At 40.4% G+C, this 25,619-nt stretch overlaps 1 protein-coding gene and 2 pseudogenes across 1 annotated transcript; 1 reads left to right on the top strand and 2 right to left on the bottom strand.

Moving 5' to 3' along the window:
* Positions 1 to 202: 202 nt before the first annotated feature.
* On the bottom strand, positions 203 to 4,814 carry LOC100284326 (uncharacterized). Its single transcript, NM_001367185.1, has 6 exons — positions 4,344 to 4,814; positions 3,755 to 3,870; positions 1,649 to 1,775; positions 1,281 to 1,429; positions 742 to 804; positions 203 to 655 (listed from the first exon to the last, which is right to left on the bottom strand). Exons 1-6 carry the CDS (start codon positions 4,671 to 4,673, stop codon positions 628 to 630), a joined length of 813 nt encoding a protein of 270 aa, NP_001354114.1. The 5' UTR covers positions 4,674 to 4,814; the 3' UTR covers positions 203 to 627.
* A 4,090-nt stretch (positions 4,815 to 8,904) lies between these two features.
* Positions 8,905 to 9,762, top strand: LOC103648683 (uncharacterized protein At5g01610-like; annotated as a pseudogene).
* Positions 9,763 to 11,106: 1,344 nt separating this feature from the next.
* LOC109939300 (receptor-like protein 2) lies at positions 11,107 to 24,749 on the bottom strand (annotated as a pseudogene).
* Positions 24,750 to 25,619: the final 870 nt, after the last annotated feature.

Here is a 25,619-nt window from a genome sequence, read left to right as displayed (position 1 = left end):
TCATATTTCATATACTTTTTGTCTTTTCTATTCCTAATTTTTTAATCCTGTATTCCAAAGGAGCCTGAACATGTGATGCATTTAAAGGCTACAATAGAAACTTCACTGCATTTCGAATTCCTGTTTCTACAACTCCAATCCGTGGTTCTTCTATTCCTACATTTAGATAATCACACATCTAACGCAGAAACTGATCAATTCATTTGAAATTCCAACATGTGTGCTTATATTAATCAGGCCGCAAAGCCTTATGCAGGACACAGCTTAGCAAAGGGCTAAACGTTACAGATCAGAACCAAACTACCATCCAGAAGCCAAATAAAATGTGCGAATTGCAGTTTCCCTTCGTTTGACATCCCTAAACTAGTAGTAAAATCTGGATTGATCAGCATAAACCTTTGAGAATACAAAATTCTGTCATTCCAAGATCAGAGTGATTTGCAAACACTTCGGCTCAAAAAAAAGCGTGAATGATGACTAGAAAACATATACTAGTAAGCACAACCAAATACTGCTCCAAAGAGGTCGTCACTGAATAGCTAAATTAAACGGTTCTCCTGGTCCAATTTCTGCAACTCGAGGGGGAAAAGAACTGGCACCGTGAGGCAGTGCCGCAGTGCCGATCACTTAATTTGCTTTTGTCAACTCTGGATCTCTGCAAAATGTATAAAAAGTAGGAGATCAAGAAAAGGAACACTAAATGCTAAAAAACCAGATTTTCTTTTGTAAACCATTCCATACCTTTTAATGTGATCAAGTATGAGGAGCCTGGGGCCAGGCGGGATCTTCACATCTCTGAGAGCACTGGCATGATAAACATGTATTTCCAATAAGCACAGCAACATTTTTTTAACCCACAAATTGTTTCTCTGAGTTGAGCGGAAACTATTAGGTGTTTGGTTTGAGGAACGAGGTAGTCTATCTTCTCACACTTCACTTTCTTATTTGGTTTGTGAATTTAAATGAGTTGATCCATCATCATTTTATTTCTCATAGGCTAATAATTAGTAATAATATGAATGGTTTCATTCCACTAAATTTGTGGAATGGATTCATAATACACCATCTCATCTAGAATAGATTTATTCTTCAAACCAAACACCCCTATATGGACCAAATAATAATAAACTGCATAAATCCTAGATACTCTGGCACAAGTTGCAAAGGACCCTAGATTAATAGCACAAACCTCAAAATCCATTCAAAATACCTGAGAGTTTTACATTTTGTGCCACAGCTCCGATTTCTGTAATTTAGGGTTTTAAAAGGAAAACATTTACCTGTCCGTAAGAAGGGGCAAGGTTTGATCAGTTAGGAGACCCTTCTTGAAGTTCTTCTCATAGTTCTGAAGGCCTAACTTTTGCAGCATGCTTCTTCCACGAGAATAGTATGTATCTCCACTCTGTGGCTGTGAAAATTTTTGAGAGATCTACAAAACAGATCAAATTGGCAATGGTTAGAATGATCTACTCGAGAGCCAAGTGACAGTTTATAAAGCAGAAATTTTGCTACAGTACTACACAGGATACAGAAGGCAAGGACTGGTAACATTTCCAACACGGAGGAAACAGCAACAACAACGACAAGACTTAATAAGCAACAAGTCAACTCCATCAGCAATAGACATCCCCAGACCCCAGATTCTTACCATGAAAAAACCACCTTGAAATACAGCAAAACCAACACCAGTTGTAATTGCATTAGCTACTGGATTTGGGGTCCCCATTCCACTCACGATGGAGAATAGAGCCCCAGAACCAAAAGCTGCTGCCATGCTACATGCAGAAGAGGAAATCGTCAATCATGTAAATAAAAAAATGATCTATAACTGAGACAGACATCTAAACAAACCTGTTGAAGATAACTGCAATAGTGCAATTTGAGCACAACGAGTTCAACTGGAATTAAATGTGCAATCTGATTTATTTTTCTTGGAAAAAGATTAAGCTGAATGGATTGCTGCATTATAGCTCACAACAACAACAACAACAACAAAGCCTTCCAATCCCAAACAAGTTGGGGTAGACCATAGCTGAAACCCAACACAAACCATAAGTCAAGGTTAAAGCACATGAATAGTTATTTTCCTTGAACTCCTATTGAAGGCTAAATCTTTGGATATATTTCATCCTTTTAAGTCTTCCTTTACTGTCTCTTCCCATGTCAACTTCGGTCTTCTCCTGCTTCTCTTCACATTTCTGTTACGTCTTAGGATTCCACTACGCATTGGTGTCTTGAACGGTCTTCGTTGGATATGTCTAAGCCATCTCAACCAGTGTTGGACAAGCTTTTCTTCAATTGGTGCACCTCCTAGCCTATCATGTATGTCATTGTCCTAGACTCGATCCCTTCTTGTATGGCCACAAATCCAACGCAACATACGTATTTCGCAACAATTATCTATTGAACATGTCGTCTTTTTGTAGACCAATATTCTACACCATACAACGTTGTAGGTCTAATTGTCGTCCTATAAAACTTGTCTTTAACTTTTGTAGCACGCTCTTGTCACATAAAACGCTAGATGTTTGACGCCACTTCATCCACCCTTCTTTAATCCTATAGCTAACATCTTCATTAATATCCTCGTCTTTCTGTAGCAATTATCCTAAATACCAAAATGTATCCTTTTGGGGCACTACTTGACCTTTCAAATTAACATCTTCTTCCTTTGTGTAGTAGTGCCAAAGTAACATCTCATATATTCGATTTAAGTTCTATTGAGTCTAAAACCTTTGGACTCTAGAGTCTCCCCCGCCATAACTCTATCCTATTTAGTTCTGTCCAATTTTCATCAACTAGCATTACATCATCCATAAAAACCATTCACCAAAAGATATCTCCTTGTATATCCTTTGTGACCTCATTCATCATCTAAGGGCTCAAAACAGACCCTAGATATAGTCCTATTCTAGTCAAGAAGTCATCCATGTCTCCATAACTTGTTCAAACGCTAGTCACAACATTGGTATGCATATCCTTAATGAGTTTAATATACTTTGTTAAAACTTTATGTTTGTCCAAAGCCCATCACATAACATTCCTTGGTATTGTGGTATTTTGTCGTAAGCCTTCTCCAAATCAATAAAAACCATGTGTAGGTCCTTCTTTTGTTCCATATAATCACTTGTCTTATTAAGAAAATAGCTTATATGGTTGACCTTCCGAACATAAAAACAAAATTGGTTTATAGAGATTCCCATTATTTCTCCTAGACAATGCTTTAACTCTCTCACATAACTTCATAGTCCGGCTCGTCTAATTAACATAGTGCCCAGCTCACTTGACATAGTGCTTAGATTATGACACGACACGTCACCAAGGAAGTTGCGACACAACCCTTTCTTATTTAAGACCATATCCAGGTTCCAATATGGCGCGTCGTTAGGAGAGTTGCGCTCCAACGGATTTCTTTCAGGTTTCGTCTCCATTAAGATGACAAGGTATAGCGTTGGTTTGAAAGCTATCACAACCTCTTCCTTTACTAGGGTTTGGGACCTGCTATGCTTAGCGCTGCATCATAGCTCAGGACAAAGAAAACTTGTAAAGTACAGATAAGTAAGGTTAATTGTTAAGCTAGTTGTCATTGACTACTGGAGGCAGGCAGGGAGAATATTAAACATCTATAGAAGTAAGGTGTGCAATGTACAACATACATCAAAGCTCTCATGGGACCTGCAACTGTTCTTTTTTATAAAGGAAACTTGCAAATAATAACAGAAGAGTAAATTAAACAGAACCCAGAAACGCTTACCTGCCCTGGACATCCTCCACTCCTCTTATCCTTCTCATGACACAAGATATGCCAGCATTCGCACCAGTCATGACCGCAAAGTTTCGTGCTTGCACCAGGGGTCCACCCGCTAAAGCCTATAATTCAAATTTAAACATTAAATAAAATGCTTGAAGTGGACGATATTTTCCTTTCGTCTGTCCTGGATGTATGACAATTGCGTTTAGACTTTAGAAGCAATGGCCAATCTGTGCAAAGGGACCCTCTGGGATACTTTTACTCATATCGAAAGAAGAGCATTCGCTTTTCGTCCTTAAAGAAAAATGTTATCACATGCATAGAAAAAAAAGAAGCTATTTTGCTTTTGTTTTTGAATAAAGACATAGAGTTTGCTTGCTTCCGGGGCAAACTAAAAATATATCATCTCGACAAAAAGATGCCATAAAGCCAGTTCGTATTTCATATCAGAGATTATCAGTGCCCCATTACGAAAAAAACAGTTAACAATTTCTTAAGATTCTAAAGAAATTCATAATAACATTAATTAAAACGATGCGTTTCGGTAGTTCAGTCTGCAAAACGGTTGCGCATAGAGACCTCAGGCCAGTACCTGCGCTTGCTTGAAGGAGGCCAAGACCTTTGGGTCGGTCCCCGGCGGCGGCGGCGGCACAGGAAGCGCGGCCCCGCCGTCGGGCGCAAGCGTGCCCATGAGCCCGCCGAGCGCGGCGCCCTGCACGGCGCCGACCGCCGTGACCACGGCGGCCTCGACGTGGGTGGGCTGCTTCGCTAGCCACGCCCGCACGCCGGCCTCCAGCGACCTGACGCGGTCGGTCCACTCCGCCAGTGGGTTGGTCATGCCCATGCCCCGCGCTGCTGCCACCTGCGACGATGAGGATGCCATCACCGTCAGCGGCCGCCGCTTCTGGCCCGCCTTTTCCATCTAGCCGACCAAGAACTCTCGCCGCCTCTCCTCGGTGCTTCGCGTCGCTTGTGAAGGAGGGAGCTGCTGCAGGGCTGCTTTATCCCCTCCTGCTCTTGGATGCCCCGCGGGCGCTGCGAGCCCGTCGGCCTCGCCTGAATTGACCAGCACTCGACCTTTTTCCCGTTCCACCAAACCACCCCACAAAATCGCGAGTGTGGATCACATGGGCCGGTTTGTTTGGGCCAGCGATTCGTCGGGCCCGTGTTCAGACGGGGAACTAAAGAACATCCCTTCACGATCAAAGGAAAATGCTCATATTCGGCATTCGGGATCGGGAGACGAACTATCAGCAATGTTGTATCCTTTCAAAATAAATGCACACTACGTTTCCCAAAAAATAGATTTTATTAAATTTAACTGCTAATATAAAAATAATATCAATATTTATATCTCTAAATAAGTTTATTATAAAAATAATTTCATGATCTTTATAATCATATGACAATGCTTACTTCATATGATAAATATTAGTACTTTTGTGTATATATTTAGTTAAATTTTAAAAATTCTAACTCTTTGATAAGGCTTACTTCAACAGGTCAGCTAGATGGGCATCCAAAGCAAAATAGTTGCCGCATAGGTAGTGTAGCGTGTCCACCAGGGAAGGCAAAAGGAGCAACCATTTTGAATAAGATAAAAGAGAAAACCTAAATTGTATGCTAGCAAGGAGGGCAACTATTTTATACCTGTTTCAATGACAGAATAGTCTCACCATTCACCAATCCAATACCAGTACTATTTAGTATAAATATAGAAGATAAAATGGTTTCTCTGTTGAATACACTCACAATTTGGATGACCACCTAAATCATTAGTAACAGCCAAAAGATCGAATGCCTAGCTTCTTTTTGTTGGAGGCAGCCTAAGAGATTTTAGGATAGAGTATATGACTAGAGGTGGTAATGAACCATGATCCAAATTTTTTCACAAATTATTTAAGCCCTTGATTAATTTTAGTTAAATTGAATATAAATAAAGTTTATCCTAATTCGATCCGATCCTTAAATTTTATAGTGTAAAATTTAGAGCTCGTTATCATCTTATATATGATTTCTGGTGGCAAGCGCAAACCTTACAGGGTATCTCGGTGATAAATGACTCAATCAAAATGCATAGACAATTTAGATTTTAGAGGCGTTGAGCTTTTTAGGGCCTGTTTGGAAATGCTGTTTTAAAATACTGTAGTTTTGAGATACCATAGTTTACAATTGTACATGACATAAATACTACGGTATTGCTTTACCACAGTAAAACTGCAGTATTGCTCAAAACCGAGATCTGTTTGGTTTTATTGGAAAAACAAAGTATATGTAGAGAGAAGAGAAGAAAACTGAGGTCTTGAGTGGAGTTTCGAAAACTCCAAAAATACTACAGTTTTGGGTAAACCATGGTATTTAAAACTGAGTTTTGACTGTACAAACCAAACACCTTTTGAGCTCCAATACTATAGTATCATCAAATACCATAGTATTATTTCAAAACTGCAAAAATACTACAATTCCAAACAGGGCCTTAACCTCGCCATGCTTGCACGACAGGGTAGGGTTTTGAGGACAATATACATTCGATATGGTGATTTCTTAGAAGACACAAGTAACGGTTAATGTTTATGGTTATATTTTATACTTCTCATCTTATAAACTTTTAAATATTAAATAAAAGTCTTTTATAAATTGAATATCCAATAATCTCTACTCTCTACTAATCCTTAAGGCAATAGTGTAGACTAGGCACAACCATGCCCCCGCCTCCATCTCGATCGTCCGATTGCCAACCCCGCCTCCATCCCAAACCGTCTGATTGCCTCGCTCCCGCTCCCGCAGCCGCACCCGCCGCCACGGGCACCCGGCCATGCGCGCAGCCGCCCCAACCCTCGCTCTCAGGCGCCGCGGATTCTGCCACCCGCCCCCGCAAACGCCGCCATGGATGTCGGCCGCATTCGCGGATTCTGCCACCCGCCCCCACAAACGCCGCCATGGATGGTGGCCGCATCCTCGACCCGCTGCTCTCGGGCGCCGTGGATTCCGCCTCCCTCCTGCGTTCTCATCCCACTCGGCCCCCTCCTCGCACAGCTAGCCGCATGCCAAGCATGGCGGACCCGCCTCCCCATCCGCACCCTAACCACTTGCTCCTCGTGGCCTCCACCATCCCATTCGTGGGAGCCGCATCCACGGCCGGGCCAGCCTCCCTCATCATCGGCCCCTACTTAGTACCGTTCCTCCTCCCCACTTCCGCCTCCGCCTCCTTCGGTCACGTCATCTCTGGCAAGCTCTATGCCCCATCCCACGCCGCGCTCGCCGAGCTTGATGCCTTCGAGGCAAGCGCCTCGCCTCCTCGTCAAAATCGTTGTTCCCTGTCCACTGGTTTGGTTTTTTACATTTCCTATGACTTGCCACTCATATTTCCTACGACTTGCCACTCACATTTGTGATCTTGCTTGAAGTCTAATTTAATTAAGCTAGGGCACCAATCTGAAGGCATTTCTTATTTATTATGACTCATGATACTTGTTGATGTACCCTTGAAATCCGTTGGTGTATGCTTGCAAGAATTTCTAATATTACACATTTCCTTTTATATATAACTGCATCTGACAATTCACCAAAGCTAACTTTTTATTTTTGCTTTGTTTCAGTCTGGCAGGAAATAAGTTCTTCTGCAATTCCTCAATTATACATGGTTGTTCAGATCTAACAACAATTACTAATGGTAACTGCTTGCCGTTGCCATAGGCATATTAATGTTTTTTGTATGTGTGCATTTCGGAATCCTGAAAGGTGAAATCCGAGTTCATGATGGCCCCGGACACCGTAGAGAAACAAGTTCAGGAGTATCAAACCAAACTTGTTGCATTGGAGGAACAATTATCTAAGAGTGTAGTGTGTTGGTTCACCATTATGTGCATTGTATGAATAAGGTCGACTTCAGTAAAGTGTTAATTAGCTATATGAATTACAATTATCATTTCAAGATATTACAAACACTCAAATGTGACCCACCCTCAAAGATATATCTACAACAGGTTATTTACATGCATGAGGTAGGAAACTAGGGACAACAAGTAGTATTGATGTTGCCTTTTGTTCTAAGCAACCTGGATTCAGATTTTAGCATTATTTTGCTAGAAGTAGAATCAACAAACTACAATTTATTGTTGTAGAGGACAAAAGGATGCAGCTCCTGGATAAACTTAAGTACATGGAGCGAGAATTGGTAGCAACCAAAGGGTGGGAGAGTGCATTACAAGAATGACTACTAAAGGAGTTGGGTGACTATCAGGAGCGTATTGTGGTCAAGTAATAAAAATAAATGAATTTGAGGTTATCTTTTTACCCTTTACCATATTCTTTTTAGTAGAAACCCTCTTTTGACACATGATATGCATCTTTTCATTTGTTATATCCATCTATTCCTTTCAAGGAACTTCAATGCAGGAGTGCCTTGACTGCCTCATGTCTGCCATATTTACTATTGCATCATATATAACATTGAAAGTGCTTTGGGTTGATACAACAAGTATCATGCTTCATGTTTGTTAGGGTGTTGTTTCCTTTCAGTGCATTTTGTCCCTTTCTCGGGGTGGAGGTAACATAAAACATGTGTTTTTATTATGCAATGTCATGGTGGTAATCCTATGTCAGATCTATGAATTAGTGTTTATAGCCATATTTAAACTACACTTCGTCAATATCATATTTTTATCAGTGCACATGAATAGTGACATGCTTCATGCTACTGCAGGTACAACCCAATAGACCGGTTCTAGGATCGGTACAAAATCATCAATATCATCCACGAAGGAATTGATAAAAGACATGGAAGGGAATTTGCATCGATTATCTAAAAGCTCAATAAGGGAGAAGAAAACCCTCAAGAAGGAACTTCATATGTGAAAGAAGACCTATCCAGATCTGCTTCCAAAAATAATGCTAATGTTCGTATGTTTATACTATTGCAATATCTATTTGTGGTTGCCTGTTGACTCATCTATTTGAAACATTGAGGTTCATATGAGATCAGGTAGTACTGCTCACCCTAGATTCTTTTCTTATCCGTCTCTGCGTAGCAAAGAAACTAACCTAGAATCAGAGCAAAGAGATTACACGAAGGAGGGAGCACCGTAGCAACGACAACAGTAGAAAGATCGTCAGGGCCGCTCGCCTGTCTGGAGAGAGGAACGCAACAAGAGATGGACAAGACCATGAACAAGGTGGGTGCTTACTGGCTGGAGCCGCCGGTCAACAAGGAGATCTCCTCGGCAGGCGACGACCTTGAAGTCTGTGAGACAAAACCATTCTTTCTTGTAGCTCATCATTTGTTTGGTTTCTTTTTGTTCTAGCATCGTCTAGCTCTCACACATAGCATGTTTGTACCTACGCCCTCTAATGGATATACCAGCTCAAAGTTAGAACATCCATGGATGGATCGGTTAGTGATTTTAAAAGTTAGAGCATCCATGAATGAATAACTTTAGTCTCTGTAATCCGTTTATCATGGCAGGTTTAATTAAAGTTGTGATACTTGTGAGAGATTTTCAGATGGGGGGACAAAGGGAAAAAAGCTTGTGCCCTTGTCTTGTCTCTTCTTTGCTGATCGCATCGCCGATGTTTCCTAACTCTAACTACATACAGTCACTCTAGACCAGCGTCAGGGATGGAGTGAAATGGTTGGTGACCAAGCTGAAGGGCAAGATGCAGAAGCCATTAGTGGACCTACTTAGCACAACCTCCCTGTGGGCCTGTTCCCAAGCAAGACAACCAACTATACGAGTTCACGTTGGCTCCGAGCTGTGGTTTGATGCCACGGTGTCAGGTATGTTGGGCGAGGGCCGCCTCACGCAGAGGTGGACAGGATCAAGACCAAGGTGCTCGTCTGAGCTAGGGTCACCATTGTTAAGGCCGTCGCCGCCAAGGTCGAGATCAAGTGGTCGTGCAACCGGGATGCCTACGAGGTCGTCAGGGGCGGCATCACCGTCGACGAGTTTGCTGCACATCGAGATGGACAGATGGTTGCTTTTAGTTGCAGGAATAAATTCTGCAGTCATTAGCTACCTGGGAGATCTACATGCACTGTACATCATGTATTTTGTGCTTTGCTGTGAGAATGTGTAACATATGGAAGGATTCAGAACGTGTGCTCATTGCATATGATATATGTCTCGTGTCAGATTTGAACTACAAAACATCCCAAGCAGAGCTCGAATTAGCTCAAATGATCTATCAGATTTTAAACAGAAGAGTGTGAAATAACACACGAGAAACGAGTTTACTAGCAAGCTATTGTTCTGTATATACGCGGTGGACTCGAATCGTGTGATGTGTGCTGACAGATTTGGCTAGGACAAAAGGAATGCTTAGTTTTTCTGGTTTCAACGTAGATCATCTTTACCACTTTATGCAAAAATTAGATAAAATTAATACTTTATGCAAAAAATTTAGGTTAAATTACACATAATAGTGGTTTGGACCTTTATTGGCTTTAAATCCACACCAATCTAACCAACAGAACATATATTTTTGTGTTTTGTTAAAACAAAGTCTATCAATAGGTAGTGGTTTGAATATTTGTTTGCTCTACATCCACATTCATCTAACCAACATAACCCACATATTTTTGTGATTTGTTAAAATAAAGTCTAATCATCTGATATATAGAAACCATAGCAATGCACGGACACTTAGCTATAATAAAATTACATATTTATCTCGCCAATATAATAGTTTTAGGGTGGTATTTTACTACATGGATTTTACATATCGTAGTGATGTTTGTCGTTTCGTATCTATATTTTATACTATTTTTTATTTCCGTAGCAACGCACGGGCACGGACCTAGTATATATATATATAAAAACATGCAGGTGAATGGGTCTCTACTCTATATTGGATTTTGTCCCAGGGCCCAAAAATCAGAAACAACCCTGATTAAACACGATCATACAAAGCCACTACACCAAAATAGTGAACTTCCTAGAGCCTAAACCCTAGGAAGTTAGCCCTAAACTCTAGAAAGTTAGCTAAACTCTCGAAAGTAAAGTCATCCTGTCGAAAGTTTAGCTCTTGGAAATTTTTTTTCAGAAGTTAGCTTAACTTTCTAGAGCCCTCTAGGAAGTTAGCTAACTTCCTACAGCCAAAGAAACCTCTCGGACGTTAGTAGGTTCTCGAAAGTTAGTAGCTTCACGCCGTCATTAAGAGCAGTATTTTGCTACCTCAAGAATTTTTACATATGGTTGATTTGCTCTTAGTGTGTAGCTTTAGAAACTAACTGCAAACTTTCTTTGAACATGTCATTATCTTGTGTCTATTAAGACTAATAATTTTTTTGTTTCGATATATATCTCTACTAATCCTTAAGACGATAGCGTAGACCAGGCACAACCGTGCCCCCGCCTCTATCTCGACCGTCCGATTGCGTCCATTCCCACCGTCCGATTGCGATGCCATCCTCGCTCGCGAGTCGTGCCTAGCGCCGGATCCGCTCCCGCTCCCGCTCCCGCAGCCGCCTCCATCCCCGGGTTCCCCGCGAAGCTAGAGCTCGGGAACATGCAGAACTGGCCTCCTGCCAGAACAGGCCCGTCCAAGTCGTTGTTGGAGACGTTGAAGTAGGAGAGGAAGTGGAGGCTCTCCAGCGCCCAGGGGATCTCGCCCGTCAGGCAGTTGCTGGCAGGTCCAGCACCTCCAGGTTCGTGAGGTTGTCGACGGCCTGTGGAACCTCCTCGCGCAGGCTGTTCAAGCTCATGTTGAGCTACATGAGTCCCTTCAGGCGGCCGATCTCCGGCGGCACCGTGCCGGTGAGCCCGTTATCGCCGAGGTTTAGCAGCTTAGGGCAGTAGTTCGCCCTGTGGTACTTGAGCGATGCGGCCATGTAGACGGGCAGCGGGAACGCGGCCTGGCTCGAAGACCCATCGTCGTCGTCGTCGTCCACGGTCGTCTCAGACCTCAGCATCGGTAGATCCACCAGCGCTGTCGGGATCTCCCCCGCGAGGCTGTTGTTGGACACGTCCAGAACAAACAGGAGGCTCAGGCCGCTGACCCAGGCCGGGATCGAGCCGGTGAGCCGGTTGCTAGACAGGAACAACTCTCGCTGGTTCTCGAGCCCTGACACCCAGCAAGGGATTTCTCATGACAGCGAGCAGTCCGCCAGGGACAGGACCTGGAGGTTCCGGTAGCCGTCGATCGTCTCGTCCTCCGGCATTGCCTCGCCTCTGAAGTTGGTGTCGATCAGCAGAGTCGTGAGGCTCGGAGCGCTCTTGAGGATCTGGAGCGCGTTCGTGACGTTCGTGAACAAGTTGTTTGTCAGGGACAGGAACCTGAGTGACTTGAGCCTGCCAATCCCCGGCAAGAGCTGGTCGTGGAAGCCGTTGGAGGACAGTCGGAGCGTGATGAGGTCGTTGCACGAGTACAGGCTCTCAGGGACTATGCCGGTGAAGTTGTTGTCCATGAAATCTAGAACTTTTAGCCTGGGCAAGGAGGAGAAGTCGATGCTGTTCAGGTCTTGAAAGTGCATTCATCCCTTTTGTGAGTTTTGGTGATTTGGATAACAACACATTTAAAGGTCTAACAAGTTTGCTAAGTGTTGAACAGGAAATTCAGTATGATGAACATACTTGAATAGTGTATAATGATCAGTGAACAAGGTTCAACACAAGGTCAAATAACCAGTGAGACAATGCAAATGGATATAATATGGTCTCTATATTGGTTTGAATATATGGACAAGTCCTGAGAAATCACTATGCATAAATATGATCATAATAGAGGTTGAAGTGATTAAGAGGATTGGTCAAGCCAAAGTGAATAAGATATGAGGAATCGTGAATTGGCTTGACCATATTACTATTAGTCCATATATGAATATATGAGAATCAAACTAGAGTTTGATTGATCTTAGCAGTTATATCTAGATGACATTCAAGCAAGGTTCACAATATTGAAGAAATGATTCTCTCAATGAATGCTCAATAGGATGTGACTCAAGAATGGCTTGATAGGGTGAAGATAGCAAGGAAAGGGCTTCGAGGAACTAAGCGAAGGTGAAGGCCAAGCGACGGCTTGTAGACCGAGGTACCATGGCTAAGGTGAAGAAGAGAGTACTTGCACTAAGTCGATGAACTAATCAGCTATGAAGAGTTACAACATGTTGATGCATCAGTAAGGTGACTTGAAGCCATGATTTGAACTCATATATGGTGAAATGGCACAAGTCACAGGCTAGATTTGTGTTTGCTTCAAAAGGTGAGACAAAGATGTTTGTGATCCTTATGAAGCAACATCATGGAGAAATCACACTTGAGACACCAATGACTCAAGGAGTTTACTTAATTATATTTTATTTGACTTGAGTATAGGAATCGTCGTACTATCAAGGGGGATCCATAAAGAAGGTTGGTGTTGGTACTAAAGCTCAAAATCCTTGATCTAAAACTTCCATTTTACCCTTGTTAATCCTTAGTGAAAGTACGTAGCACAGCCTTTTTAAGTCTATCTTGGTCAAAATTGATTTTTGGAAAAACAGGTTCAACCGGTTTTTGCACTGTTCACCTTTTTGGAAAATACTGGTTCAGCCGGACACACAACCGGACACTCAACCGGTTTTTGTCTGGTGGAAACAGGTTCAACTGGTTTTTGCACTGTTCACTTTTTTCTGCCAGTCTGCTGTGTCAGCCAAAAAGTTGTGCGCAGCTTTTTGAAAAACCGGTTCAACCGGTTTTAGGACCGGTTCAACCGGTTTTTGGGCAGAAAAGTCAAAAACGGCTAGTTTTGGAGCCCCACCTATATATACTCACTCCTACCTCTCTCCCCATAGAACAACTCGACTTGGACTCCATTCCTAACCTGAGAAACACCTCCCACTCTCTCTCACACACCTCTTGCCTCTCCCATTTCAAATCTTTGGAGAGAAATCTTTGAGTGAGTTTAAGAGCTGCGGTTTTTGTGCTTCATCTCCAAATCTCTCTTGCTCCTCTTGATTCGAGCTTTGGTACTACATCGAGTTCTTTGTGGATTCATTACTCTTGGAGCTTCTAGCTCCTAGACGACTAGGTGTCTCTTGTGAGTCTCCAAGTCTTGTGGAAGACCACAAGAAAGTTTGTATTACCCGCTCGCTTGAGCAAAGATTATTGTGTGGGCTTGACCTTTGTGGTCAGCAAAGGGAGGATTAGGGTTGAAAGAGACCCGGCTCTTTGTGGGCGCCTCAACGAGGAAGTAGGGTACCTTGGTGGTGTGACCGAACCTCGGGATAAATCTTGTGTCCCTTGTGTTCTTGCTCATTGTGTGTTTGTGTTCTTCGTTCTCTCACCATTCCGTGAAAGATTTGTTTATATCTTTTGGTGTGTGGATTTTGAGAAGTGCCCTTCTCAGATTTACTACTTTGAACCCTGTGGATCATTTAGAACATCTCATTTCCAAAGTTAACTGGGTGAATTTTGAGATCAATTCAGTTTTACCCAGTTTGCTTCTAGTTTTTGTTGAAAAAGTTTTAACTTGCCTATTCACCCCCCCTCTAGGCAACTTTCAATTGGTATCAGAGCCTAATCCTCGTTCTAACGCTTAACCGCGTGAGGAAGAGATCATGTCGGGGGGACTAAGAAACGAAAGTGCTTCTAAGCTTGAAAAAGTTGAGGTTGCCTCGACTTTATCTTTTGGTGCAGATGTTGATCCTAGGGCAATAGATCTTGCCATGAGAATCGCCGAAAGGATGTTCCTTAAAATGAAGGAAGATGAGGCGAAGAACAAAATTGAAGAAGAAAATGATCGATGGAGACCAAACAACGAATCCACCTCTTCACAAGGTTCGTCTTTCAAATCCACTTCTCATATGTGCTTTATTGCTAATGGGAGTGACAGTGAAAGCGAAAGTGAGGATGAGGAGGAGCAAGAAAGTGATAGTGAAGATGAGGATGATCTTCAACAATTCTTCGCTCAGCTAAGCAAGAAACATCGGATGAGCTTGCTCAAACTCATGAAAAGAGCGGAAGAACAAAAAGAAATGCTTCATAAGCAAGAAGACTTCCTCATCAGAAAAATTGAAGACTTAGAGAAGTTGACCAAAGAGCATGAGAAGCTAAAGTGCTCTCATGATTATTTGGTCCAAAGGTATGAAGACATTTCAATTGAGCAAATTAAAGTTGTTAATCATTCATCATATATTGCTCAATTAGAAAATAAAAATGCTATGTTCAAGAACACGATAGAAAGGCTAAATATTGAAAATCTAGGTTTGCAAGAAAAACATGATATGCTTGTGTGCTCTCATAATAAATTTATGGATTCACATATCATGTTAGAAATGGCTCATGAGGTTGTGTTAACTAATTTGAAATCATACCAACCTCACATATGCACATGTACTCAAGTACAAACTATATTATCATGTGCTAACAAATGTTGCTCTCAAGAAAGCCAATCTTCCATTGAGCTAGAAATTTCAGGAATTAGTGATATTTCTATGACACAAGAAAATAAAGAGCTCAAGGAAGAAGTTGGAAGGCTAAGAAGGAGCTTAACTCTTTTGAAGGGAAAGTGTCATGCTCAACCTTCTCAAGATAACCGTGATAATATGGTGAAAAAGCTTGAGAAGGGGACAACCGTAGCATGCACAAAACCCCTTCAAAAGAATACCAAGCTTTCCAAGAAGGGCATGAGCAAAATCTATGGTGAGAAAATTAATGCTCATATGATTTGCTCTAACAATGTACCTATGTGCTTAAACAAAGAAAGATCAAAGAGAAGCGATAGGAGGTGCTATGGATGCAAGGAGAAGGGCCATGAAATTGATTCATGCCCCCACATGAAGAATTAAGACCTTGCACGATCAAGAAAGATGACCATCAAAAAGGATGAAAGCAAAAGGCAAATGCATTGCAAGGACAAGCATCGCATTTGCTACAATTGCCGTGAAAAAGGTCATCTATTCAAGGTTTGTCCAAAGGGTAAAACTCCTAAGCCTAACTTGTTAATACATTCAAATATGCTTAGGAGACCCAAATTTGACTCTTGTGCTAGAAAGGTGATGAGTTCACCATATTCTAGGGCCAAGGCTATTTGGGTGCCTAAGTCCTTATTGGCTAACCTTGATAGACCTATCATGAGATGGGTACCAAAATGTACTTAATAAGTTTTGCAGGTACCCAGAGATGATATGAAGCTTTGGGGTGCTTGAGCGGTTCAACTCAATTCTTATCTCAAGCTATCAATCTTACATTGTCTATCCTTTAAGATTGACCCAAAGATGAATTGAGTTGTTATATCACTAACTTCATATTCATCTCTAGCAAGAACTTGTGTTGTAGGGAATAAGGATTAACCTTTGTGGGAATCAAGCAAAATGCCTACAACTAAGTGATATCCAAAGGATGGTAAAAATTAAATCTTAGGTGCACATTGCTTTTATTTATTATATTCCTTTGTGTCTTTTGTAGCCACATAGGAAAAATGAAGCACTTGAGAATGAACTTAAAAGATTTTACCTTGCTTTGGAAAGGATCTAATTATATGGTAGATTGCAAGTTCATATTTTTATATTGTGACAATCTACATGCTTTAAATTGATTGTACGTATCTTGTGGCATATTTCAAGTTAATCATTATATTATTGCCATGACCTAGACATAAAGAGTATTATCCCATGTTCTTAAATGAATAGAGTGCTAAGTAAGAAATTCAAATTCTTATAGCACTTACCAAATGGGGAATTCTCTATATGACTAGAGTTGTGAGACTAATGTTTCTATCTAAGTGTTTATGTAGTCTCACAACATGAAAATGTGTTTCCCAAATGGAGTGTGCCATTCAACATTCAAAGAAGATCGAACCAATACTATGTGATGTATTCATTCTTGTTTAAATTGGTTTTGAGTCTTCTACATTAATCACTCACCATGTTATGAATTAGAGTTGCCCTATAAACTTAATTAAATAATCATGCTACTTTCATCTTTTTTCAATTGATGTTATGCATGATGCTTGTAAGGGTAATTTAGTTCATATCATGAGGTTTCCTTATTTTAGTAATCTTCTTGTCATTCATATACTAGAGGTTGCTAAATAGGAAACTATTGCTTGTGTTACTAATGCAATCTCTTTTAAGCTATTTCATGAAATTCATAAGTAGAGATTGTGCTCTTTAAATTAGTAAAATCACAAGCTTTAAAGGTTAATCTTCACCTAAAAGAAAGATTAGGAATGCTCAAGGCAAAGGTATGGAACTAATTGCTTCAATTGGTAGTTGATCAATAGTAGTTCCTTTCAAGTGGCATACTTTCAATTAGTAATAATCTATTTTATGAAAAGAAATGTCAATATGAAGGTTAAATTCCTTTTGGATTAAATTTGTAAATTGGTGCATATTGTTAATTCACTCATCCATGTGCATTAACTTAAAAGGAATTTAATTTATGCCTTTATGCCTCATAAATGATGATTTATTTGACATTCATATATAAATATCATCATTCATTAAATACTTCATTGTACTACTAATACCTCTTTTCAAAGTGCTTTTTTTACTAGTTTTAAAAGGAAAAGAGATAACAAGCTAAAGAAGGAAGTCTCCACAATTGAAGAAAAGAAGAATACTTAGATGACACCATCTCATATAGTAAGATCTTTCAATTGATATAACAAATGGTACATTCTATATGGTGGTAAGTATTCTTAGGCATAAGTTAATTCATTGCAAATTTTTCATGCCTTGACCAATATATGTAATGTACTCCTCTTGAGAATCTTCATTGAATTGAAAGTGCATTTGATAAGTCATTCAAATACTTGATGCACATATCTAGTGGGAGCACATTATATATATCTTGTGTCGTAGAGAATAAGTTTCCCTTGAGTAAGCTATACTAAGACAATCCAAAATGATAAATTTGTATCTCATTCATATGGATTGTAATCTTTGTTTTCTAAATAGCTACTCTTGATGCAGTTTAAAATTCCCTTATCGTTAAATCTAAAAGTGCATAAGAATCTTTTTATTGATATTCATGACATACATATGCACTAACATGGATATGATTTTTAAACTATAAAAGGTACAATTAGTGATCCATACTCTCTAAAATTTGGAAACCCATATTTTCATATCTTAGAAATCTACTTAAATCGGTATCCATATGCTTCACATTGAATTGGATCACTAAGTTGTAAATTCCATGCATAACTTGTCTTCATGTTATGAATGCTTGTGCGACTAACCTTGATAAGCTAGGTGCACCCAAGGTCAAGATAGGTTCATCATCGAGAAGGCAACACAACGATGTATCAAGAAAAGGAGAAAAGACTCCTATTCTTAACTCTAGTTTTTTTGTGTGATTAAATATTGACTTGAAACCATGTAAGATGGATGTCAAGTATATGTGGATGCCTACAAAAAGAGAAAGGCCACAATAAGGAATGTGTGGGTACCCAAGGCTCTTACTACTAATCTCAAAGGACCCAATTCAAATTGGGTACCAAAATACGAAGCTTAATCTTGTTTTGCAGGATCACTCCTTAAATGAATCAAGTTGGGTGCTTGATAATGGATGTATAAATCATATTTGGAGATAGTAGCAAGGGTGGTAACAACTGAATCTCAAGTGCATATTATTTTCAAATCTTATCTCTTTTGTGACTTGTGTAGCCACTAAGGAAGAAGAAGCACTTGAGGATACACATCAGTTGTTGATTATGAAATAAAGGTCCAATTGGAAGATTAATGAATATTATCATATGGTCAACAATCCAAAATTATGTGACGTATTTTCTATCTAGTTAATTTGGATTTTATTCTTCCATATTAGACACTCACCATAATATGGATTAAGTCAGCCCTTTAAACTTCATTGAACAACCATGCATATTATCCATGTCATTCAAAATATATTGTGCATGAGGGCTCAAGGGAAATTTAGTCCATATTATGAGGTTTCTCTATTTTAGCAACTCGTTTGACTTTCACATATAAATGGTTGCTAAATAAGAAACTAGTGCTTGTGCTACTAATGCCATCTCTTGTGTTGAGTTTATCCATAGAAAATCTATGTTGAGAGATGGTGCTTATTTTAAAATTGGATAAATCACAAGCTTAAAGGATACTATTCAACTAAAGTAAGAAGAAGTTGATAAGAAGCCAAGGTATGAAAACTTCCTCTCCTTCAGTTGTTTTAGTATTCTATCCTTAGTGGGATGTACCATAGTATAGGTTAAATTCCTTGCAATATAAAATGTTCAATAGTGCATATAACTTTGACATCAACTATATGTGTGCACTAATTTAAAGGAATTTAGTCTATCCTTTTGGGTTTCAGTAATGATGATTCATTTGCCATCCACATATAAGGATCATCATTTGTGAAACCCGCTCTTGTGTTTCTAATGCTCTCTTTTCTAAGTGTTTCAACAAGGTTCTCCCAAGTTCTTTGAAGATGAATTCAAAATCTACAAATATAAGAGTCTTGGTTGTTTCAATCATTGAGTTTCAATTGATATCATATCAAGTATGATCGAACCAAGAAAAGATGAATAAAGTTCAAGATCACTTGGTTGGATGAAATCATAAAAGAAAAGAAAGCACAGTCATTCAAGAAGAGAGTTACACTTTTTGTCAACCAAATAATGAAGATGTAGTGACATATTTATGTGATATCCTTCATTATGAGGTTTGAGGTTCATATTAGCATGTTTTACCCTTTAGGATTTCAATTGATATACTTTCAGTTCTTAAACTTTCAATTGGTTTGATTTTCATCATCTATGTAAAGCATGTTATGTTAAACCAAGATATAGTGCAAACATCTCCTTTAACCTCGTATTGTTGATGTGCATAAGTGTACTTTGTGTACTCTTGCATGCACAAATTGAGGAAGAGTTTAGCCTATATCTTGTGAGGCTAATGATTTCTTCAAGTTCATGTTTTGTAGTCTCACACCTTGGAGAACATCAAATGAGGATGAGTGGTTCCAAGGAAATGATCAAATATTTACCACATGTCACCCATGGATTAGTTCTATTGGGGAACGATATGTGTTCTCTAGCATAAATTCAATTGTTTCAAATATATTATGCCTTGACCAAGATATATGGTGAACTCCTCTAAGAATCTTAATTGAATCAAGTGCATGTTACAAGTAATTCGAGTACTTGATGCATACATTTAGGGGGAGCTCATTCTATATCTTGTGTCCTTAAAGACTAACATTTTCTTTTAGTGAATTTGTGTAGTTCTTTGAAGAGAATGAGTTTCTCTTGATCGTTTAAAGAGGATAAGTTTCTCTTTGAAATGTCAAGCCTATCAAAAGCTAAGATAGAAATTCATGATTATAATGAAGACCATATGGCATGGAACAAAGGTGTGTCACTCCATGTACTATTGTATTACATTTGTGTATCTAGGCTCTTACAAGTTAGTGTATGCATGTATATGCAATATCTTAAGTCACATCATAAGGTTGCACTTGAATCCTGGCTTAAAATATTGCATATCATGTCTATTAGTATACCGTTTGATTATGAGTAATTCCTTAAATTGGTGCAATTTCATATTTTCATACTTTATTTGTACCAAGGTTCAAATTGTAGAACTTAATCCCCTGGCCTCACAAGTCCAAGTGCATAAGCTAAACAAGTATTCATCACTTGTATGCACACATTTATGGGGAGAATGGTCTATAATTTGAATCTTTGAGACTAACTTCATTTTCAAGTCTATTATGTGTGTAGTCTCAAATTAGAAAGGAATCTTCAAGCAAAGACAATCGCTTCCACTGCAAATTTTGATGGGTATCAAAGATTCTTTGCTCTAATAAATGTATCTTCTATACATTTCATAAGAGAATGAGTTTCTCTTGTATATGCCACTCCAACATCATCTAAAATTGGTAAATATGTATCACATCTTTTTGGATTACAAATATCTGAAGTAGCATAGCTTATAGATTCTCCTGTCTAGAACTTAATTGATTAAATAATGCACATGTTTCTTATGTTGCATGATTATGTTCAATTGATACTCCTTTTATGCCAATGGTACTTTAAGTTGCAAATAAGTACTCTCAACAGGTATCAATTGAATTCATATATATGTGTGCACTAAAACTTGAGGAGAACTTAGTGTAATATGCAATTAGTGATCTGATTATCTATCAAATTGTATCAATTGGTGGTTTTCAATTGATATTTTTCGTACATAATCACTAGTTGTATAATCCATACTTGTGCAATTTTCATGCTGCCTCTTGTTATAAGAAAATGCTAGGTGACATCTAGACTCCAGGTATCAAGATTTATCTTTCAATTAGTATGACAATATTCATTTGATATCTTGGACCTATGTCACAATTATGCCAACAAGAGATTGCAAAATGAACTCTAAATACAACACAAGTGTGGAACACCCCTTTGAAAAGGTAAAACGCAAAGGTACATCACTTATGACACTTCTCCATTACCTTTGTGCTACATAAGGACCCTTTGTATGATAGTGTGTTCAAATCTTGATTAATCATAATTTCTACCCTTTATATTCTTTTTATTTTTTTGGAGATTTATGACAAAGGGGGAGAAATTGTGCATTAAAGCTTACCTTTAGTCTTATGTAACTAAGTGTAAGAAGACTTTTGAAAAGGGGGAGAAATAATTGACAAAAGGGGGTTGAATCATAAGTAAAACATAAGATGAAGGAAATTGATGAGTGCATAATATGTCATGAGCATCACGTTTATTTATGACACAAAGCACCCTATGAATAGTATGATATAAGTTGTCTTCACTCTTTGACCCAAATATGTGGTTTTGTCATTTGAGTACAAAATTGGTATTTTCTGAAATGCACATATTTAGGGGGAGGAAACTATATTATAGGATTCAAAATCTTATTTATCAAATCTTATGTAAGCTTTAAATATGTTGTCATCAATCACCAAAAAGGGGGAGATTGAAAGTGCATTCATCCCTTTTGTGAGTTTTGGTGATTTGGATAACAACACATTTAAAGGTCTAACAAGTTTGCTAAGTGTTGAACAGGAAATTCAGTATGATGAACATACTTGAATAGTGTATAATGATCAGTGAACAAGGTTCAACACAAGGTCAAATAACCAGTGAGACAATGCAAATGGATATAATATGGTCTCTATATTGGTTTGAATATATGGACAAGTCCTGAGAAATCACTATGCATAAATATGATCATAATAGAGGATGAAGTGATTAAGAGGATTGGTCAAGCCAAAGTGAATAAGATATGAGGAATCGTGAATTGGCTTGACCATATTACTGTTAGTCTATATATGAATATATGAGATCAAACTAGAGCTTGATTGATCTTAGCAGTTATATCTAGATGACATTCAAGCAAGGTTCACAATATTGAAGAAATGATTCTCTCAATGGATGCTCAATAGGATGTGACTTAAGAATGGCTTGATAGGGTGAAGATAGCAAGGAAAGGGCTTGGAGGAACTAAGCGAAGGTGAAGGCCAAGCGACAGCTTGTAGACCGAGGTACCATGGCTAAGGTGAAGAAGAGAGTACTTGCACTAAGTCGATGAACTAATAGCTATGAAGAGTTACAACATGTTGATGCATCAGTAAGGTGACTTGAAGCCATGATTTGAACTCATATATGGTGAAATGGCACAAGTCACAGGCTAGATTTGTGTTTGCTTCAAAAGGTGAGACAAAGATGTTTGTGATCCTTATGAAGCAACATCATGGAGAAATCACACTTGAGACACCAATGACTCAAGGAGTTTACTTAATTATATTTTATTTGACTTGAGTATAGGAATCGTCGTACTATCAAGGGGGATCCATAAAGAAGGTTGGTGTTGGTACTAAAGCTCAAAATCCTTGATCTAAAACTTCCATTTTACCCTTGTTAATCCTTAGTAAAAGTATGTAGTACAACCTTTTTAAGTCTATCTTGGTCAAAATTGATTTTTGGGAAAACAGGTTCAACCGGTTTTTGCACTGTTCACCTTTTTGGAAAATACTGGTTCAGCCGGACACTCAACCGGACACTCAACCGGTTTTTGTCTGGTGGAAACAGGTTCAACCGGTTTTAAAATAGGTTCAACCGGTTTTTGCACTGTTCACTTTTTTCTGCCAGTCTGCTGTGTCAGCCAAAAAGTTGTGCGCAGCTTTTTGAAAAACCGGTTCAACCGGTTTTGGGACCGGTTCAACCGGTTTTTGGGCAGAAAAGTCAAAAACGGCTAGTTTTGGAGCCCCACCTATATATACTCACTCCTACCTCTCTCCCCATAGAACAACTCGACTTGGACTCCATTCCTAACCTGAGAAACACCTCCCACTCTCTCTCACACACCTCTTGCCTCTCCCATTTCAAATCTTTGGAGAGAAATCTTTGAGTGAGTTTAAGAGCTGCGGTTTTTGTGCTTCATCTCCAAATCTCTCTTGCTCCTCTTGATTCGAGCTTTGGTACTACATCGAGTTCTTTGTGGATTCATTACTCTTGGAGCTTCTAGCTCCTAGACGACTAGGTGTCTCTTGTGAGTCTTCAAATCTTGTGGAAGACCACAAGAAAGTTTGTATTACCCGCTCGCTTGAGCAAAGATTATTGTGTGGGCTTGACCTTTGTGGTCGGCAAAGGGAGGATTAGGGTTGAAAGAGACCCGGCTCTTTGTGGGCGCCTCAACGAGGAAGTAGGGCACCTTGGTGGTGTGACCGAACCTCGGGATAAATCTTGTGTCCCTTGTGTTCTTGCTCATTGTGTGTTTGTGTTCTTTGTTCTCTCACCATTCCGTGAAAGATTTGTTTATATCTTTTGGTGTGTGGATTTTGAGAAGTGCCCTTCTCAGATTTACTACTTTGAACCCTGTGGATCATTTAGAACATCTCATTTCCAAAGTTAACTGGGTGAATTTTGAGATCAATTCAGTTTTACCCAGTTTGCTTCTAGTTTTTGTTGAAAAAGTTTTAACTTGCCTATTCACCCCCCCCCTCTAGGCAACTTTCAGGTCTCCATGGAAACCATTGCTCTGGAGAATGACGGTTCTGAGACTCGAGCACCTGCTCAGACCTGGTGGTAGCTCGTCGGACATGCTGTTGTGCTCTAGGAGAAGCTCCTCCAGCCTCTCGAGCCACTCGATAGAGTCCGGGATGCCGCCCGTGATGAGTTTGTTCTCCGCGAGGTCGAGGACGACCAGACTCCTGAGCTCGGCTAAACGCTCGGTGCTGAGCGCTCCCTGCAGATGGTTGTTTGGGAAGGAGATGTGCTCGAGAGAGGTCGCATCTTGGAGCTCGTCCGACAGAGTCCCGTGGAGTTCATTGTGGTTGGCCTTGAGCACTTGTAGCGCGGAGCAACGGTTGAGGTCCATGGGCATGCTTCCGTTGAGCTGGTTGAAGCTGAGGTCGAGCACCGACAGGAATGGCATTCTGGCGCAGATGGTGCTGGGAATCTCTTCGGTGAGGCTGTCGTTGCTCACGTTGAGAGCGACGAGGTTGGTCATGCCCGCTAGTGTGAGCGGCGGGATTTGCCCTGTGAGCTGGTTGCTTGAGAGTTGAGACGTTGAGTAACTTGATAGGCTGTCGTCCCTGTCTGGTGGACGTAGATGGTAGCTCGGGGAGATCACCATTCAGGTTGTTGAAGCTGACGTCGAGGACGAGTACGCTTCTGGACAGCAGTAGCTCCGCGAAGAGGCCATCAGAGAGTGAGTTGAGCGACAGGTTGAGGCGTAGCAGGCTAGGCATCTCACCGAGCGCCGACGAGATGTGGCCCTCGAGGCCCAGGGAAACCAGCGAGAAACCAGCGAGACTTCTATGACGGCACCGTCGATGTCGCAGGTGATGCCCTTCCACGTGCACCAATCTGTGTCGTTCCTCCAAGAAGTGGCGAGGTCGGAGTCCTGCGAGAGCCCCTGGAGAAACTTGAGGAGGGAGACCCCGTCCTGCTCCGTGCTGCTCGCACAGCCGGTGGGAGAGAGCAGAGAGAGCAGTGGCAGCAGAGCAAGAGCAAGAGCAAGCGATCGTGCCGACCATGGTCCACCTGCTGCTCTGTTGTTGTTCTGTGAGGAGTGGCAGTGGAGTGGCCGCATGGTGTCTATCTTATTCTTCCATGGACCAATCGGCACAGAGCTCAGAATGCTTTGATCAGCTCCAGCATCTCGAAGCTCTAGCCGCACCCTGTTCATGGGTCGTGGAAGATGAGAGGAAGCAGGTTGGTTGGTCTTTCAATTATTGGATACCTTTTCTGAAGCGTGGATATTGTGTTGTCGATGTCGAATCTGGATTCCCGATGCAGTCTCTGAGCTTTCACCACCATAGACAAGTTAACTTTTTCATCAGGTTCCTGTGTTCTTAATGATGTAACCTACTTATTTTTTTATAACCTACTTATTCTTTTATATATCCAGACAATTGCTAATGTTGGTAGTGGTGTCAGCCTCCCTGATCTATCCTGAAGCGATAAAATGAAGGACGAAGGCAAGCACTATTTCTAGGTGAGGTTCTAGAGATTTATTTACTGATGATGTGTTATTGTTGCTGATTTCTTGGGGTGTCCTTAAATCATGTTCTCAGAGATGTTCTCAGAGAATCATGTTCACCGGCTCTCTGTCTGGGACAGTGCAGAACACGCACTGGCAGTCTCTAGAGCAACCATGAATCTGTCCCATCTCCGGTCAGTTAGAATATGCAACATTGGAGACTGGCTCGTGCCTACTGTTCTAGACTTACCTGTCCTTCAAGTATTAGATCTAGAGGGATGCCGTGATCTGAGGATCGACTAACCTGACTGCATTCTAAGCTTGTTTCATCTGAGATACCTGGGTTTCCGCAGCGCAAGTGGTTATGGGCTGAACCAAACTCAAGCAATACAAGCCGCTTAGGTCATCTTCAACAGCTTATACTCTACGAACAGTGTCATGATAAGAGTTATGAGTCACAGGGGTATACGAGGGCGCAGA

Source organism: Zea mays, chromosome 2, assembly GCF_902167145.1.
Source record: "Zea mays cultivar B73 chromosome 2, Zm-B73-REFERENCE-NAM-5.0, whole genome shotgun sequence".
NCBI classification, from domain to species: Eukaryota; Viridiplantae; Streptophyta; class Magnoliopsida; order Poales; family Poaceae; genus Zea; species Zea mays.
This window is presented reverse-complemented; position numbering and strand designations above follow the sequence as displayed.